The sequence below is a fragment of the Mastacembelus armatus genome, chromosome 3 (genome assembly GCF_900324485.2).
Source record: "Mastacembelus armatus chromosome 3, fMasArm1.2, whole genome shotgun sequence".
NCBI lineage: Eukaryota > Metazoa > Chordata > Actinopteri > Synbranchiformes > Mastacembelidae > Mastacembelus > Mastacembelus armatus.
The window spans coordinates 12,289,837-12,308,336 of record NC_046635.1 but is presented as its reverse complement, the minus strand read 5'-3'; the positions used below and the strand labels follow the sequence as shown (position 1 = coordinate 12,308,336).

At 38.8% G+C, this 18,500-nt stretch overlaps 1 protein-coding gene across 2 annotated transcripts; it reads right to left on the bottom strand.

Annotated features, from left to right (window-relative positions):
- Nucleotides 1-4,539: 4,539 nt before the first annotated feature.
- On the bottom strand, nt 4,540-17,884 carry LOC113138076 (calretinin). Of its 2 annotated transcripts, none has more exons than XM_026320207.1 (11): nt 17,740-17,884; nt 10,646-10,722; nt 10,416-10,505; nt 10,063-10,143; nt 8,843-8,899; nt 8,231-8,308; nt 6,588-6,643; nt 6,456-6,495; nt 5,724-5,777; nt 4,823-4,894; nt 4,540-4,656 (listed from the first exon to the last, which is right to left on the bottom strand). In XM_026320207.1, the coding sequence occupies exons 1-11, from the start codon at nt 17,831-17,833 to the stop codon at nt 4,540-4,542; spliced, it is 816 nt and encodes a 271-aa protein (XP_026175992.1). In that variant the 5' UTR covers nt 17,834-17,884. The 2 variants fall into 2 exon arrangements, with proteins under 2 accessions (XP_026175992.1, XP_026175993.1); XM_026320208.1 differs by having other exon boundaries at nt 4,540-4,635.
- Nucleotides 17,885-18,500: the final 616 nt, after the last annotated feature.

The following is an 18,500-nucleotide window of genomic DNA, read 5'->3' as shown; positions in this document are numbered from 1 at the left end:
TACTATGAGGTCTTTAAGGTATAAAGGTTTATCATGAAGGGATTTGTATGTGAGGAGAAGGATTTCTATTATTCTATTATTTGTGTTAATGTGTATTATTCTGTTAATTCTATTCTGGATTTTACAGGGAGACAGTGAAGTGAAGTGTTAGGTAAATTCTTTTAACAAATAGACTCAGAGGACGAACTTCGGTCAGTTACAAAGGAGTTTTACTTACAAGGAGTAATGGTCATACAACACCCTTGTACAGCATATGTCACTGCCTGGTCAAAGCCAAGTATATCATTTTGCAACATGATGCAAACAAGTTCATGTGTACAGAAAGAGGAGACAATTCTCAGCTACCTGACATATGAGTTATAATGCCAAGTGTCTGTATCAACAAGTGGAAGCTAAAACAAGCTGTTCTGGTTTCAAGGAAAAAGTTTTTGCACAATGGGCACCACTTAGCAATGTTTCGATTATGCTAAAGCAAGGTGATCATATGATTTGGTTATTTGAGGATGAACATTTTGTCAATTTCTCTAACAAGAAGCTAATGTAGGAGAAACATGATCTCTCTTGCTAACTGGAGGCTTTTTTCTGAGTTATTAGGACATCTTGATGATAATGCGTTCTAGCCTTGAAATAACAGCTGACTGGGCTAGTTTTTTTGGGTCATTTTGAGACAGGACGTTCCTAATTTTGGCAATATTGCACAAGTGAAAGAAGGCAGTTCTAGAAATTTGTTTTATGTGTGAGTTAAAGAACATATCTTGGTTAAAAATAACTCCAAGGTTTTTCACAGTAGTGCTGGTTTCGATAGAGGTGTCGTTCATAATCACGAATTGCTTTTAAGATCAATGAGTGAATACACATGAGTTTTGTACATTGTCCCTGTGTTTTTAAACAGTAAGTCTGACAGTGACAGTAATGATGGTTACTTTTTAAGGGATACCTGATTGCGGAAAGGATGTCATTCCCCACCAGTGACATTCTGCAGTTACTTAATTTGTCCACTTGAGGGCAACTTCACATAAGAGACACTGCATCATCTTTTAAACTGCAGCTGCTCCTAAAAGTGATCTCTGTATGTTAGTATCTGCTAATAGGCCTCACCAGTATCATTCTGGAAAGTTTTGTAGTTGCAGTGATGATTGCCTGCAGCTTTTATTATCTATGTGAGAATCTAAAGTCATTCTATTACAAAGCACTGAAAACGAATTACTAAATTCTACCTTCCCCACTGGAGAAAAAGCATTGAATAGAAAATGAAAAGTGTCATTTATTTACTGTTTCTGATTGCCCAAGCACAGTTACCTCCAACAACACACCAGATGGCAATCCTTCCTTAATTTCACTTCAGAAAGCCCAAAATCCATCACTCACTGTTTCTTTATGCCAAACTGCTGATTTTTCTTAACAAAGGATATGGAGAATGAAAAGTTTAAAATACACTGGAATCAATTGTTCTTTTTTTTTTTTTTGCATCATTCCTTCAGCTAACTCACTGCTGTCTCCCTGTGTTTGAAACATCATTGTCTATGTGTGCTTTTGGCTAAGTAGTTACTGCAAAATGTGAACAAGAACAGCAAATGTTCTTTCAGTATATGTAGAAGGAACAACAGCCTGGAAGAGCATCATACAGCAAAGCCTGGAAGTCCATGAAACATTTTCCTGCAACTCACTGGCACACTAACAGAGACAGAACAGGACATGTTCCTGGCTTGCATGTTGGACTGCTAGCGTGTGGTGCAAATATGCATATTGCCCACAAAAATCATGTTAGACATTCACCCATGCTATTGGTAAAAATATGTGGGACAGTGATGATGGAAAGTACAATGTAGTTTCAACAGTGTCTGTGGTGTATTTTATATTAATGTTTTAACCTTTGTTTTTTCATAAGTCATATGTGTATGGTTATACTTCTGTGTAGCCTTAAATATCCGCTGTCTAGTGTTGCATGTGATTGTACTTGTATTTGATTGTACTTGTAGAGAATATTTGGTGCATGTATGCGTGAATTAACAGGAATTACCAGTTCAACATAATGGCACAGGGTCAAGTTCTAGTTAAAGTGAATACCCTTAGAAATTGTTTTTGCAATGAGAGGGCTATGATCATAAATAGTCTGACTTTAGAGGTTTTGTGTTTTCACTTTCTGCTGATTAAAGATTTTCTCTGGACAGATTTTTTTTCACAGTAGACATTTTGACCAGTTGTAGTGGGGAAAGCACAGCTTGCTCTTAACATTAATGACAACTCTCAAGTGTTCCAGTAACCCACAACTGTGTGACAACCAGAACGCACTAGCACCCTGGCCCCAAACCAGCTAAATGCAAATTAGTCATCATTTAGTTGATTATTTGTGTTTTTCCAGCTATAAAAATGTATTCACTGAAAAAGACCACTTGACAATACTTATGTTCCTAGCATTTTTCCAGTAAAACTGCTCAACCTGAGCAGAGGTGTACTGAGTCAGAATAAGTGAAACCACATGTGTGGTCTACAGGCATACATACAGGAGTGTGTAAAAATGTTTATTTCAACATGCAAATGTGACTTTGTGTTGGTTGTTTAAATGTTGTTTTATTTGGAGACACACAAATCACTCATTATTATTATCTATGACATACCCAGTCACAAATCTAAATCAATGGTTTTTAATGGTGCTAAAGAGCAACATTAAAAACTATAATCACATAAAAACTGGATTCACATTTAATGTGGATGTACAATTGATGCTGAAAATTTGTTTATGCACTTTCTATAGTTAAATAATAAAACAATGATAAATGGTTTCAGTGCAGATGAAACTACAGTAACATGAGTAAGCCCCATTATTGTTATAAATTGCCTGATATCTGGGAAACATAATGTCTGCTTTTAAATTAATTAACACTGTATCAAGAAATGATTAAACTGTTTGTGTGTATGTGTGCGTGTGTGTGTGTGTGTGCGCGCGCGCGTGCGTGCATGTGTGTCCAGCTGTACTGAGGGTAAATAACAGAGGGAATCTCATCTGTCTGCTTCCATGTCTCATTCCTCTCACTGAGTGGGACAGAGTGTGTGAAGGAATCAGAGCGGATATAATTGTCATTTTCCTTGTTGTCAGCAGTTAACAGCTTTCACTACAGCGCTGTATTTCACCGAGTGCCCTTGTGTATTCCTGTCTGCATGTGCACCCACATATTAAACTGAACATTTGCTATAAAGAGCTAAGTGGTGTATTGTTTTTGAGTGTGTGTGCGTTTGTGTGCGTGTGTCTGCAATCATGGTGCGTGTGAAGGATTGTGCTTTAAAGATAGTGTGTCTAATTAAAGATGAAAGAGTTGATGATTAATTGATGGAAGGTCGACTGTTCCATAATGCTGAAATATGGGGGTGTGTATTTACCTTCAGAAAGAAACAGGAAAGAAAACTGGGACAAAAAAAACAAAGAACTACCTTTGGTTATTTCAACTAATGATGTTAAATAATGCTTAGAAAATCTATTGTGAACATATACTCTTGTACAGATATTATTTAGGCAAATATAACTAGTACTACAGGAAAATATGTTTTGTCTGGTGAGGTGTGGCGGCTCTGGCACAGACATCCGACTGAGAAAGACACATTTCAATTTTACATTTAAGTTTTGCTGTGCTGTATTTTTGCTGCTGTTATGTCACATTTGGAAAACATGTAGACAAGACTGAACCAAACACTGTGTCTTATTTTTGTTGGCTCTGCTCTCTCATCTTGTTCTATTCTGCACCCTTCATCTCAAAGTGCTCCACATGCTTTGTTGACTGCCTGCTATTAAAAATGGAGCAGCACAAGCTTTTTCTACATCTCACATCATGTTTCCAGGAGATTAGAAAGGGAAGCACTCTAGAGAAAACATTCACTTCTTGTATTCTTCACAGGAACCACACAACAGTCAGGGGTAAAATAAGTTTTTTTTACATGTCGCTCAGAGAAAACACTAAACAAAGCTTTCACAGCAGCAGCAGTGACACAGCTGAAATGACAGCTCTGATACCTGAGGTTTAACTGTGGTGTAACTTCATGTTCATGAAAATATAATTTAAGTGAATAATTGGACCAAAGTTGTCATGTTATATTTATTTATTCTCTCGGTATCTTTAATAGAACAGTACAAGTCTCATCAAAGATCATATCAAATTAAATAGAAATAAATAAAAGAAAAGAACAGACCCTACTGAAAAGAAATATTTTAAGTTCAGAGGGAGAGGAAGATAGATATTAAATTAATGTAAAAATACAAATGCATATTAAAAATGGAAAGTCAAATAAATACCTATGCATATATTAGTCTACCTTTTGCCATAGTTGTCACACTATGGACCTGCATGTAAAATAAAAATTTTAAATAGCCCTCAGAGGGCCATAAAGCTAAAACAGTATGGGCGGCGATTTGGTGCTTTCAGGAGCACTTTTGTTTTCACTTTAAGTGGTGTAGTGAGTTTAAGGATCAAACATGCATCAGGTTACATCAGGAGGAAGGAAAGGGGGAAGCAATGAAGGAGTATGACGTGGTCCCAGGCAGGGAGGTCACAGCAGGGAGTCTCGGCAGAGGACGATCTCCAGCTCAGTGCGGTACAGTTTCCCACCATCAGATAAAGCCATGATGCTTTTCTTGTACTCCTCCTGTCCCTCTGAATCCACATCCTGCCAACATACAGAGGGTTATCAGTAGAAAAGTCACAGTCAGTGGACTCAAGTTGTCTAAAATGCAGGGTCCATGTGCTGTATACAGCTGTTGAGTCTTAGCTCTATATTTGGCAAGTAGAAAAGTAACATGAACTGAGCAATCAATATGCTAACTATTCATTACCATTTTGTTCTTGTCACAGAGGTCCTTCAGTAAAGCATCCAGCTCCTGCTCATCAATGTACCCATTACCATCCTGGTGAAAGAGACAACAAATTTAGTCTGAATTATACAGATCTAACAGATTTTCCTGCAAGTACAGAATATAAAAACAAGACCACTACCCATGCCAGCTGTGTGCTAAATGCTAACTTCAGCATGCAAACACAAGCTCAGTGACAGTGCTAAGATGCTGATATTTAGCTGGTTTAATCCTTACAACACTGACATCTTATTATAGCCAGATTATCATGCTATGATTTGCTATCAATTACAAATCAGTTTCTGACTAGGTCGGCGTACAAGAACAACACTGGGTGTGCTAGGCACAGCAAACACACAAATCTATGTGAAAAAAGTCAGTTTTCCATCATATGCCCCCTTTAACTCAAGAACAACCCCAGAGAAGCACTAGAATGGTTATACACCCAGGTTTACACATTGTGACCTAGAGAAAGACACACACATTAAATAATACAAATACTCTATGAACAAGAAGGTTCTGGGTTCAAATCCTACTTAAATCAGGGGTCTTTCTATGTTGAGTTTGCATATTCTCCCCACGTCTGTGTGGGTTTTCTCCAGGTTCTCCACTTTCCTACCACAGTCAAATGACATACAGTCAAAGACAACTGTTGGCCTGCAGCTGTGAATGTGTGTTTGTTTGTCTCTGTGTGTCAGCCTTGTGATAGACTGGTGATCTGTCCAGGGTGTACTGCACATCTTGCCCAAGGTCACCTGGGATGGGCTCCAGTCCCCTGTACCCTCCCTCCATGACCCTGAATGTTCCAGGATAGGTAGTATAGAAAATGGATGCAAAGATGGATGGATACTGCAGCAAAGACAGAGAAATACGCAGTTTTCACCTTATCATAGAGGGTGAAGAGGGAGTCAAACTCTTTGACTGTGAGCCTGATGCCCTGTGTAAAAGAGAGACAATAGTAAAGACTGTTAGAAACTGATGTGTGTTTCTAGAGAGCAGTAAAAGCCCCACCAGATCCAGAACTGATATTAATCCATGCAGATTATGATAACTGGGACTAGAGTTGAGTTAATCCTGATCACACAGAATAATCCTCTGTCAGAAGAGAACTGTTGATCTCCTCTCACAAGCCAGCATACACGTATGGGAACATACGTGACAAATTGCATGTGGCAGTGTAGACTAACATTGTGCTACAAATGTTGTATTTTGAGGCATCAAAATGGTACAGATAGCAGCTATGTGATATCCCAAAAATGTTTTTCGGCAATAATATATATGAAACTGTGAAAAAAAAAAAAAATTTTAGATTGAAAAGATTTGAATTTAACTTTTTCATTTATCAAGTCAGTTTGATGGAAGATTGAAGCAGCCCCTACATACATCATAGCAGTATGTTTTGAAAAACAGCTAAAATTTAAATCCTGAAGTACTTAATGTAAGTAAACATTAATCTGTGTCAGTGTCCCACATGTCCATTCTTATTTTGATGACAAATAATCTTCCTGTAGAAACTAATAATGTGGAATTGTGGCCTACTTTTCCAAATATCCAGTGAATAAAATGATGTCTGCTTTTACTTTTAAGGAAATAAGTGTGTTTGTGAATATCTCACCTCAAACTTCAGCAGGAAATTTTCCTGGACTGGCAAGAGTCTACAATAAAACACAAAAAAAATCTTATCTCATCAGCATAATTTGAAAAACATTTTAAAATGGACAGAGAAATAAACAAAAGTTGCACTCACCTTGCCATCTCAGACAGGCCTAGCTTGCCATCTCCATTGAGATCAAACATCCTTAGCTGCACAGCAAGAAGATTAACATGGAATTTATCTGGACTCTGTAAATAAATGTCATCATGTACTGTACATAGGCAAATGTATTACATGTCAGGAGTTTAAATTGCAGCAGTTACTGTAAGTGGTGGTCAGAACAGTGATGTGTCAGCACTACAGGTGAGGTGTAGGATGTTCACAGTATCAAAATTCAAGCCTTATGTCAGTAACAATAGATATTAGCCAAACATTTTAAATGAAGGCTGTTGATGATGTTAAGTATAGATAACGTTACACTCAAACTGGCCAAATTTCATCTTAATTCTTAGAATTACTGAGCAGCTGGAGTTAAAGTTTTATTTAAAAATTACAGCATATTGTATATTTAATACAACATATTTCAACAATTATTCTGTAACAGTATTAGAGGTGCATATTCTCAACTTATGGGTTGTAAGTACAAATGTAGGCATTACTGTAATGCTTATATAAAAAACAAATAATATAGTCATGCAGTTCCAATTCTGAGTTTGCGGAAGCACAGTGAAGAAAAAAACACATTCTCTGCATAAAAATAATAACATTTTATTTATAGGCCTCTTACAGGACCCTCAAGAGGCTTCTTAAGGACAGGTGTTATGTGTTGGATCTAGTGGATATGATGCGGGCGGCTGAGTTCTGGACGAGTTGGAGTTTATTGGAGAGATTTGTGAGATAGACCATAGAGAAGGGAGTTGCAATAATCAAGACGAGATGTTTCAAGAGCATTGACTAGTATGACATTGCTGTGGGGGGTGAGTGAAGGACTAAGGCGGTGGATACTGCAGAGATGAAGATAGGTAGATCAGGTGATGTTGTTTACATGTGCTGTAAAGGAGAGAGTGCTGTCGAGGATGACACCCAGACTCTTGACCTGTGGGGAGGGTCTGACAATAGAGTTATCAATAGATAATGAGAAGCTGTTAAATTTAGAGATTGTAGATTTGGTACCAATAGGGAAAAATTTTATTGTTATTAAATTTGAGAAAATTGTGTGTCAACTAAACCTTGATTACATTTAAACAATCTAAAAGGGATGTAGTAGTAGGCTTGGAGGAGAAATTGAGCTGGGTGTCATCCACGTAGTAGTGGAATTGAATGTTATATTTCCTGAAAATATTGCTGAGAGGTAGGAGATAAATAATAAAGAACATCCGTTGTCATAATGAGATACCAGGTCCTTTGTGGAAGTTGACGTATCTATGGTGGGGAGATTATTAATGCAAGCGTTGATAAATCAATGTTCTTAATATTTCTGAAGGTGATACAGCGGGTCAGATTATTTTTGTATGACGGGAGGGTAATGCTGAATGAAACTGGTCTATGATCAGTGAATGTCCTGTACAGTACAATGGGGCGACACCAGTACAACAGATGAGGTCCAGAATATGTCCTTTGGAGCGTGTGGGAGAGTCTGAATACTGCTGCAAACCAAAACTGTCCAAACAGGATATGAAATCTTTTGTAAGTGAACTTGTTGTACTGTGCATGCGGATATTGAAATCCCCCAACAGTATTATGTTAGACGATATGAAAGAAATGGTTGCAAGTAAGTCCAAAAAATCGATACTCACAATCGTTTGTGTGTACTCATTGAGCTTCTTGTCATCATACTTTCTGTTAGCCTTCTTCAGCAGGTCAGACAGGAACCCCTGGAGAGCGAGAAAACTGTGATAGTCATGCACCGCACAAGTGAAGTTCATCTTATCTTATCTTATCATCTGTGAAGGGAAGTTAACAGTAAGGGTGAAAATGAATGAATGAGTCCGTGTACAGCACTCATGGGTTAAAACGTGGAGTATTTGCAAAAAAAGTGTAACATACATGTGCAGGTTGACAGAAGCTCCCTCAGTCAAGGCATTATTCAACTAGTGCAACACAGAAGCTAAGGTCTGGTTTGTCTACAATAATTATTACTTAGATATTCATTATTTGTACATATTTCAATTGCTTGTTAACTACTGTCTCTTTTGTTTTGAAAGGATACTGTATGCTTACAAATTATGAAAATAACAAACACTTATGAATAACAAACCAAAACAATTTTTAAAAATGCCTCAAATATCAGCGTCATATATTGTACCCACTGTAATTATTATGCCTAAAGGCTGTATTTTGCAGACAGTGCTGCATTTCTCTCAGAGCAGCAAGGCTTTATTGCAAACTTGGGGACTATTGTGCTTTACCTTCAGTTCATTTGCCTCAATGTATCCACTACGGTCAGTGTCATACTTTCTCCAGGCCTGTGGGAGAAGATTTATATTGTTGCAGAAGCTTTCAGAATACTTCACAAGTGAAAAATACAAACTTGACTTTTCAGTTGAAGACGACAACAATAAAACCAGTGGCAGCAAGGACATGATCTGAAATTGCTTAAATATAGAATTTGTCTTAGCCCTTATCAAAGATGGATTCCTACCCCCCTCCAGAAAGCTGCGGTCCATTCATAATGTATGGCTTTCTGAGAATAGCTTAAACGCAGTGCAGCCTGAACATTACACCACTGAAAACCCTCCCCAACCAGAGTACACCAGAGTGTCCAGATGTGTGGGTTACATTCAACCACAGTGGACCAGAGGTTTGTTGGCTCCATGTTTTCTCTCTAATTTTTCAACATTATGCAACCAAATTAGACAGGCTGTGATCCTTCAGGCATCCGGATATTGTGTTGTTTTGTTGTCAATACAATAGTATTAGATAGATATAAAAGATAGTCAATACAATATGTTATATTTAAATGATCTGCCTTCTCTAAAGTTATCTAAAAGTTATTTAAAACTGAATTTTACATACAGTGTGCCTTTAAATATACTGTAGTAACTGTGCACTAACCACAGTAAATGTTAGCAACTTACAATGCAAATTTAGGGATAATATGAACTTTAATTTGAATAAATTTCAAATTTTTGATTCCAACTAGTCATCAAAACACCTGGAGAGAACTTACATAAATGAGTTTAAACATTTAAATGTCAGGCATAATGCACTTTCCATTACGATATGTAGCATTCTCATATATCTGAGTATCCAGGCCCTAAATGAACATTTTGCACCCTAATTGAACTGTTTCCACACAAAACATGCATCTTAACTTGGCAGGGAACCAAAAGCAATCATAGATGAACACCTCCCACTGGACGAACTGAATAGCAATGGCACTATTAGACTGAAACATTTTTGTGGGCAAATCTGACCATTCACAGTGACGTTTATTGGTTTGACAACTTTGCAAAATATAGATCTCTAACAGAAAAGGACGAAGAATAGGACTTATTCAAATCCAAATTCTTTATCATCATTGAACTAAATCAGGTTGGGTGAGGGTTGAGAGCTTGACAGATCTGCTATATATATATATCTAATATATTTAGTTACACTGTATCATGAGTACATAATACACACTTACTGCCATGAACTCAGCACTGGATCCCACAAACTCTCTGAAACAGAGCAGGAAGTTTTCCTCTGTGGGCAGAATTTGAGCCAACTGCAGAGTGGAAGATATAGAGATGTATAATTATGTCAATTATTCAAATCTATACCAATAAAAAAGGAAACATTACAAATATAAGCTTTAACTGTTACTATATTGACTTTATTAATGAGCAGACAGACAAGAAAAACAGAGAAAGAGAAAGAGGGATGATATGTACCAAAGGCTAGAGTTGACCATAGAAAGTTGTGGATGTGCTGTATGCATCTTAACCAATAGGTTACTGTTCAATGCTTCAGGGGTAGCAGTGTTTCTTTTTTTCTCACCTCTGACAACTCAATTCTGCCATCGGCATTCTTGTCAAAATTGGCCATGAACTCCTTCATCTTTTCTTTGAACACAGCGTGTGAAGGATCCTGCCATGACAAATCAAACAGAATGCAGGCTTTCATTTAAATATATACTCAAGACAACATGTGACATATTACTTTGTATTCACTCATCACCTATAACCAACACTTTTTTCAAAAGGGTTTAGTGATGTGCTTATGCTCACTGCGCCTGCTCCTCGTCTCGCAGTTTCCAGCTCTTTAAAAAAGTTCTCCAGCTCCTTTCCCTCGATGTAACCGTTTCCTGTGGAGCAACAGAGGAGATAAATTAGTTTGGCACAAATGATGTTATGAAACTTTTAAGTCGCCTGAAGCTTTGTTGACTGTTTAAAAGTTGAATTAAAGACTAAGATGCTGATGAAAGATTAAAAGTCACTGGGGGTCTTTAAATTTTGGAACAGTAACTAAACTTCAAGTGCTATAGCCTGTAGTCCAGTTTCTAGATGTTTGTGATTGAAGATTGAAGTTATTTATACAATTCTGAGTCATCAATATCCATGCCCTAAGTGAAGTCTATGGCTCTGGAAGACTAGGAAACATGTTGTATCATCTCTACACAACTGAAAACTTTTAATTGAAAGCTCACTTTGATGCACTGAAGGCATGGCGGACACAACAAGCTCAGGTCTACAGATTATGTTTTGAATTCACATTCAGATGTCATGCCAAATTGGCATTTATCTGTGGCAAAGATTGTGGAAATTCAGTGATTATGCTGCAGTAGAAAGAAAAACACCACAAGGGTCCAGTGCAGTTGGAGTGTAAGCAGTATAATGAGTGTTTTCTTGCCTAAGAGGATGAAAGCGGGCAGTCAGATTGATGCTTATTGGGGCATTCTGTCCCTGTGTCTGGATTTGTACTTCTTATGACAGTCACATGTCCAGGGATAATTTAATGCAATAATATATTCCACTGGTTTGCCTGCAAGTCAAGGGGTAAGATATAGCCTAGGACATTCAGCATTCTCTTTTTAATCATAAGAATGAGTCCATCTGCCTACAGTTCAAGCAGGGGGTTGAGGGATTGTGCCTTTGAGTGCACAAAAATATGTTAATAAAATTATTTCAATTCAGATTAAAACATGGATGTACAGAACCAAACACAGAGATTCAGTCTGCAATGCCATCTCTTAATCTCTTATCCTCTCATCTTCTTTCCTTTCCTATCATTTTCTCCCTCCCTGCCCCCTTCTTCCTCCCTGCTCCCTGTCCAGCATCATTTGCACACTGCCTTTGATAGGTGCTCCATGTCACCATCTGTGCTTTGGAGCATAAAGCTCTGGATGTGGAAACACGACACAGCAAAACATCAACATAAACTGTTATTCATTTATAGTTCAGTTTCACTTTAATCATTCAAATATCAACCACTTAGTCTTCCTTAGCATCACTGAGTTATTATTAGATTAGCATGAGAAAAAAAGTGGACAAAAAGTCTGGACACATTTACTGTCATTAATAATCAAAGAGCTACATGCTAGTATCAGCATGCTAACATGCCCACGATGGTTCTATTGATAGTAGTTTTAACTGTTTGGTGAATTTTATATATACACAAAAATGATATAAGATATTTTCATTAAAAAATATATGAACTATGTATATATATATATATATGTATATTTCTATTTTGCTCTTATTTTTTTATCTTGAGCTTTACTTGCTGCAGTGACGATGCAAATTTCCACAGTGTGGGACAAATTATATCAAATTATATTATCTTATCTTATTTCATCTTATCTTAAATAACAGGGCTGCAGGTGTTTTTCAGCACAAAATGATATTAGTGAGCAACATAGATGAGAGAATGAAACACCTGACTATTAGCCATTGCTCTGTGCACAAACATTTTTTTAGTGAAGTGATTTTTAAAATACCAAACGCAGAAAGTATGTAACACAGCACTGATTTTCAAGATGAGACATCAAAAACTCACTGCAGAAATAGCTGCAGGCAAAAGCAACTTAAGAATGAACTGAGAGTCAGGAAAGTCTACTACAAAGTAACTACTTTGTAGTACTAACTTAGTAACTAATTAGTAATATCTGACCTGATGAGGTGCTATATGTAATGATCACTAAAGTTATTATAGTCTTTAGGGGACATGAATATGTATATTAAATTCCTTATCAATGCATCCAGTAGCAGCTGAGTCAGGTGATGGACCAACTGCGGGACAGACAATGACATCCCTAGGTCAACGCAGATAAAACATGTGTGTTCAAGACATATTATCATATCTTCACTAAAATTCATATAAATTTAACAACGCTCCAACAGAAATATTTTTCTACCTTGCGGCCATGGAGGGCTCAGTAACATTCACTCAACATTACACACAGTGACAGTAAAGTTACTGAGTGCAGCATCCTCCATGCTTGGTTGGCTTGTTACAGCTGGGTCTGCAGAGTGGGGTTTAGGCATATCAAGTATGCATGCAAGAAGAGGACTAGATACTTATTGCGCATAACAGTGTCAGCACAGAGCTGAGTAGCACCTTAGACCAAGACACATATTCAGCTAAAGGAAATATTTGTGTGTTTGTGAATCTGAATGTGTTTGAGATCTCTGATATCAATTTTCTACTATGCAGGTAACTAATGATCAGATAACTGGATGAAGAACAAATCTTTACTCTCAAGTCCCAGTTTGTACTGAAGGACCTACAATTGGTATGTTGTTTACCTCAACAGAAATCTAGACTTCAATTCATTGTCTAAATTAAGTTCTTAACTAACCTTCTCACCTGACAAATGACATAACCAGTCTAATCTAGTAGTGAGTTTTTCTGTTACACAATCTAATACTTAACTGAAACAGGTGATTACATACAATGGGCAAAACACAAATAATCTATGAAGAATGAGTGTATTCAAATCCCATGACTTGTAATAAATATAAGTAACTGTGTTTTCAGTACACTGGTACTCGCTGCCAGAGTTTAGTTGCAATACAAACCTCAGCTGCCACATGGAGCACACCACTGCACACTACACTGAGCAGATGCAGCCCCCTCTCTCTCAGTACATTTTACAGATCAAATGCTGATTGCTCAGTGATACTTTGAAAACAATAGGTATCTGCCTAACTCATAACGACTGAAACTACAAAAAAGAGCCAAACAGACCACGGCAACATGCCCCACAAGCTGCACTACATGCTGCAATATCACTCTTCAGTTGAATAAGTTGAATTTATTCATATAATTGTAAGACAAAAACATGCTTTATTCTTTAAATATACTTTTCCTTTGAAAATGGACTGCAGCCAAAATGGAAGTTCAGCCAGTCACTGATGCTCTGTAGCTGTACTCAAGAAAACAGCCTGTTGCTGCCAAAGATAGGGACTAGAGTCTGCGACTTAGACTCGTGTCGCACTTAAGTCGCACAGTAACTTGATGCTTAACTTGAAACTGCAGTAAATTGAATTAGTGTCGTAAACATGTCCAATGTCCTGGTAAGTACGATCCACTTTGTTATCAAATCAGGTTATTATAACTTCATACAAAGCCTAAACAAAGGAACAGCAACATGCAAAGAGTATAGTGTAAAAATAAAGACGCTGGACTGGCCACATCTAATTTCATCAGGCACCTCAAAACGCACCCGGACAGATTAGTCAGTCGACACTTGGTTTAGCTCAACACTGGCTATCTAATGTTAGCTTGTTACTAGATTTGTAGAGCTTTGCAGTCTGTACAGCATGCTATAAGCATTGTTCATTGCGACCAGAGACTTGAGACTTCACTTGCAGCTGTGACCAGAGACTTCAGACTTGACTTGAACTTGTGACCAAAGACCTGAGACTTGACTTGATCTTGTGACCAAAGACGTGAGACTTGACTTGCAGCTGTGACAAGACTTGAGACTTGACTTGCAGTTGTGACCAGAGACTTGAGACTTCATTTGCAGCTGTGACCGAAGACTTGAGACTTGACTTGAACTTCTGACCAAAGACCTGAGACTTGACTTGAACTTGTGACCAAAGACTTGAGACTTGACTTGCAGTTGTGACCAGAGACTTGAGACTTGACTTCCAAAAATGACTTGTGAGCATCTCTGGTTGCTGCCACAATGCTACGTTAGCCAACAACAACCCACCATGAAAAAGTGACAGTTTCACAGTGAGTGGTCAGAAAAATCTGTGTTTGCTTGTGTGTTTAAGTTGAATAAGATTCTGTCTATCATGTGGTACAAGGCTCTATTCTCCTGAACCAGTCATTTTTTGTAAGACCGATTGACTGCACAAGTATAAATGACTGGTCTTTTAACCAATTGAGTTACTGTCCAGATCTGATGAACCAAGCAGTAACTAAATACTGTGAGGTACAGCACAGTGATTTCTGTATTAATGATGGCATTAGATGATGTTACATTTCAATTTTGAGCTGTTAAATTTTAAATTTGAGCTGTTTTAAGATAAGTGGTTTATAAAACTCTGCCATCCCTGAATAGTCTAACAGCCTAAATCTGAATAATCAATTTGGCCTTCAGACTAAAAGTCTGCAACTAGCTCAATTTCCATCAACTTTCAAAAAGATCCACAGATGTTTTCTGATTTGGTGCCCCCATCAGCAGGGTGGGCACTGTTTTATCAGGACCACGGTCAAGGTTAGAGTTTGGATATAGGCATGAAATCCACTTAAGGGTTAAGGAAACAAACCAACATCGATTGTTGGCAATGAGGCTGCTTTGTGAAAGATTTGGGTGATAGTTCTATATGGTCATCCTGTGCATTTAGATGAAAATAAATTGTAAGTTTTTTTGGACAGGGTTTTAAAAAGGGTTTAACAACAGAGGTCAGGACTATTTGTGAATGGCTTCAGAAAAGAATCCTTCAGATGAATATGTAACATAAAAACCACTAAAACAGGAGGGGCTCATACTGAGCAGAACGATGACAATGCTCCTCTGCAGCTTGGCTGCCAGGGATGGGTGGCTAGAGTGCGACTGTATACAGAGATTGGTACAGCTACTCTACTACTGGTCTGACCAACAGTAAAAAATCCAAACATGTAATGGATTAGTGGTTTCAGTTCTTAATAACCAACTGCAGGATTAACTGGCTGCTTTTACTTTCAATTCATCAGTAATAATAGAAAGACATTATCATATAATATAACAATAACATGTCCGTCTGCCTGTTCAATGAGTGCTTTTACTTTTTTACTACCAGTACACACACCTCAGTTCAAATCTGTTCAATTTGATGTATTTGTATAGCACCAAATCACAATAAAATCATCAGCATCTTCACATAAAAATTCAATAAATCCCTCGAGAGCAAGCACTTGGTGATGACAGAGAGGAAGACCCTTTAATATAAGAACCCTTCAACACACACCTGTCTCAACCTCAACTCATGCTTGTCTTATAAGGAATTTCACTGATACAAATCCCTAACCTTAACCATCACAATTAAATGCCCAACCCTAACCCTCACCTAAACCTGTCAGGGTTGGTGCTGGGGGGGTCAGAAGTCGGACCAAGGATTACGCCCACTCTGGTACATCAAGTTCAAAACGAAACTTTATTTAGAACAGAACTCAAAGAAAGCCAAAACATGAACACAGGAAACTAAAGGGACATGGGTACATAGGCCAAGGGTCAAGACAACACGAGTCAAGGGGACGAGACAGGAGGGTCAAAATCACACATATTCAGGGAACACATCAGACTACAAGGGAACAAATTCAGGGGGGCAAACGTCTGGGTCACACACACCTCGGGGACACACCAGACTCCACACAAACGGACAAGGGTCGAAGGTCTGGGGTCACTCACACCTCAGGGACACACCAGACTCACACAAAACAAACAAGCAAGGGTCATAGGTCTGGGGTCACACACACCTCGGGGACACACCAGACTCACACAAACAAACAAGCAAGGGTCATAGGTCTGGGGTCACACACACCTCGGGGACACACCAGACTCACACAAACAAACAAGCAAGGGTCATAGGTCTGGGGTCACACACACCTCGGGGACACACCAGACTCCAGGGAAACAAGCACACAGACTAAAGGGACAAAGCAGGAGACACATGACAAGACTAAGACATGAACGAGGCAAACATGAACACTAGGGAGACGAGCCATGAACAAAGGGGACTAAACATGAACACCAGGGAGCAAAACAAGAAGACGAGACATGGTGAAAAACATATACAAACAGAGGCAGATAACTTAACTTAAACCCAGGAGAACAAAAGGCAAGGACAGCAGATCTGGCAGTAAAGGCAGAACAAACACATATTGGGCAGACAATGGTAGGCAAACAAATGACCTGGCAAAGAACTGAGACTGAACAGAGGTACATGAAGGGAAGAACACAAACGAGGCACAGGTGAAAACAATCAACTAATTGGGTCAAAGTAAAGTGGAAAAAGACAGAAAAAAAAACAAATCCTAAAGGAACCTACAAAATAAAAGCACAAAACAGGAACTCAAAACACAGATCCTGACAAAACCTGATTATAACCGTAACCTTTCAAAAGGTCCTCACCACATATAGTACCAATATCCTTCAAGGATGATTTCCAACTAAAAAAGTGTCCAATCATCCATAGAAAGACAGGCACACACACATCCATCCATCCCTCCAGTTTATTTCCAGTAAGCTCTAGGGAGTCAGAAGCTCCTCCCAGCAAACTCCAGTCTCCTCTCTTACATTTTCATTCTCTCACTTCTGTGCTCCCCCCTTTCCTCCCTTTATCCACGCCCCTGCTGTCTCTCCTAGTCTCATTCTCATCCCTCTCTCACTCCGTTTCTAGCCCCTTCTCTAGAACTTACCTCTGCCAGAGTCTTACTTCATTTCTCTCAGCATATGATCTGAAAACATTGGATCCTCTGGCACCACAGCAAATGTAACACTCCCAGGATGTTAGAGGACACATATGAGAGCACTAAACTCTCACAACACACACACGCACACACCCACGAAGTATTTTTAAAAATTCAGGTAAACTGAAATTACAGGTATTTTATATGTAGCTGGACTTCTTTTCAGATGCGTTCCAGTGAATACAGGCTATATCAAACTTGTAATATTTTTATGTTGCTGATTTCATTAGCAAACAGGCGCTTCTGGGGAATCTTGGAAAACAGAAAATACTTAATTCTAACTGAAAGCTAAGTTGTAAAAAAGAAAATTAAACACGTAATTTTTATTAGACGTTTCAATTACAATTATTACAATTCGATTTGAATCATTTAATAAATCCTACTTTATGGACGTATTAAACTCGCTCTCTTCACTGACCGTCTGCGTCAAAATGTTTCCAGATGTCGATGAACTGCGCTGCGGTGAGCTCAGCCAGGTGCAGGTGCGACAGCTGCGGCGCTTCAGTAGCCATCTCTGCTGTTTCTCCCTGCGTTAGGTCGACTGTAATAGTTGGAGGTAAACTTTTCCCGGTGTAGAGCTCCTTGGTACTGTGGCAGCTTCTCCTCAGTCGGCGCTTTTAAACCCCCCGCGGCGCCCGCGCTTCTCCTGCCCGCCACACGGAGGCGCCTCCACGGCAAAGAGGCTGCAGGCAGCTACAGATGGAGGCAGATTACTAGAGGAGGAGGAGGAGGGGGAGGAATGCTGTCCTGGGCTGCGCATATGCGTTACAATGAACCGTTCTCCTATCTCTCCTGTCATTTGTTGATGGCACCGTCATTACACATCATCCACTCCTGCTGCTCCCAAGTGGAGAGAATCACAGTGGACGGTTTACCCTGCAGAGGGGCCCTCTGCTGGCTCCCTGGTCTTGTCTCTTTCCATCCTCTGTACTGTAACTTATGCTAATAAAGCCTGAATAGATTAAATATCCAGTCTAAGAGGTGGAAGGAGGAGGAACTCAAAACAATAAAAATGCACAGTGACATGCAGGTCCTGCGCCAGTTAAAGACCACATTTTCCCCCAAACACTCATTCAGCTATCTGCTGTCTGATTCTATACCTATCTGACTTCACTTACAGATGAGACCACACCCCTTATCCATTCTTCTGTTTTACTTTCATTCCCTTCCTCCTGCAAC

What these genes read in the sequence shown, in the direction of transcription:
- LOC113138076 (XM_026320207.1), bottom strand. Translation starts at nt 17,833, where the DNA reads ATGGCTACTGAAGCGCCGCAGCTGTCGCACCTGCACCTGGCTGAGCTC. An exon ending in TTGAGGCAAATGAACTGAAG is followed by an intron (nt 8,309 to 8,842) that starts GTAAAGCACAAT and finishes CTCGCTCTCCAG; the next exon opens with GGGTTCCTGTCTGACCTGCT. An exon ending in ATTTCCTGCTGAAGTTTGAG is followed by an intron (nt 5,778 to 6,455) that starts GTGAGATATTCA and finishes TCTTTTACACAG; the next exon opens with GGCATCAGGCTCACAGTCAA.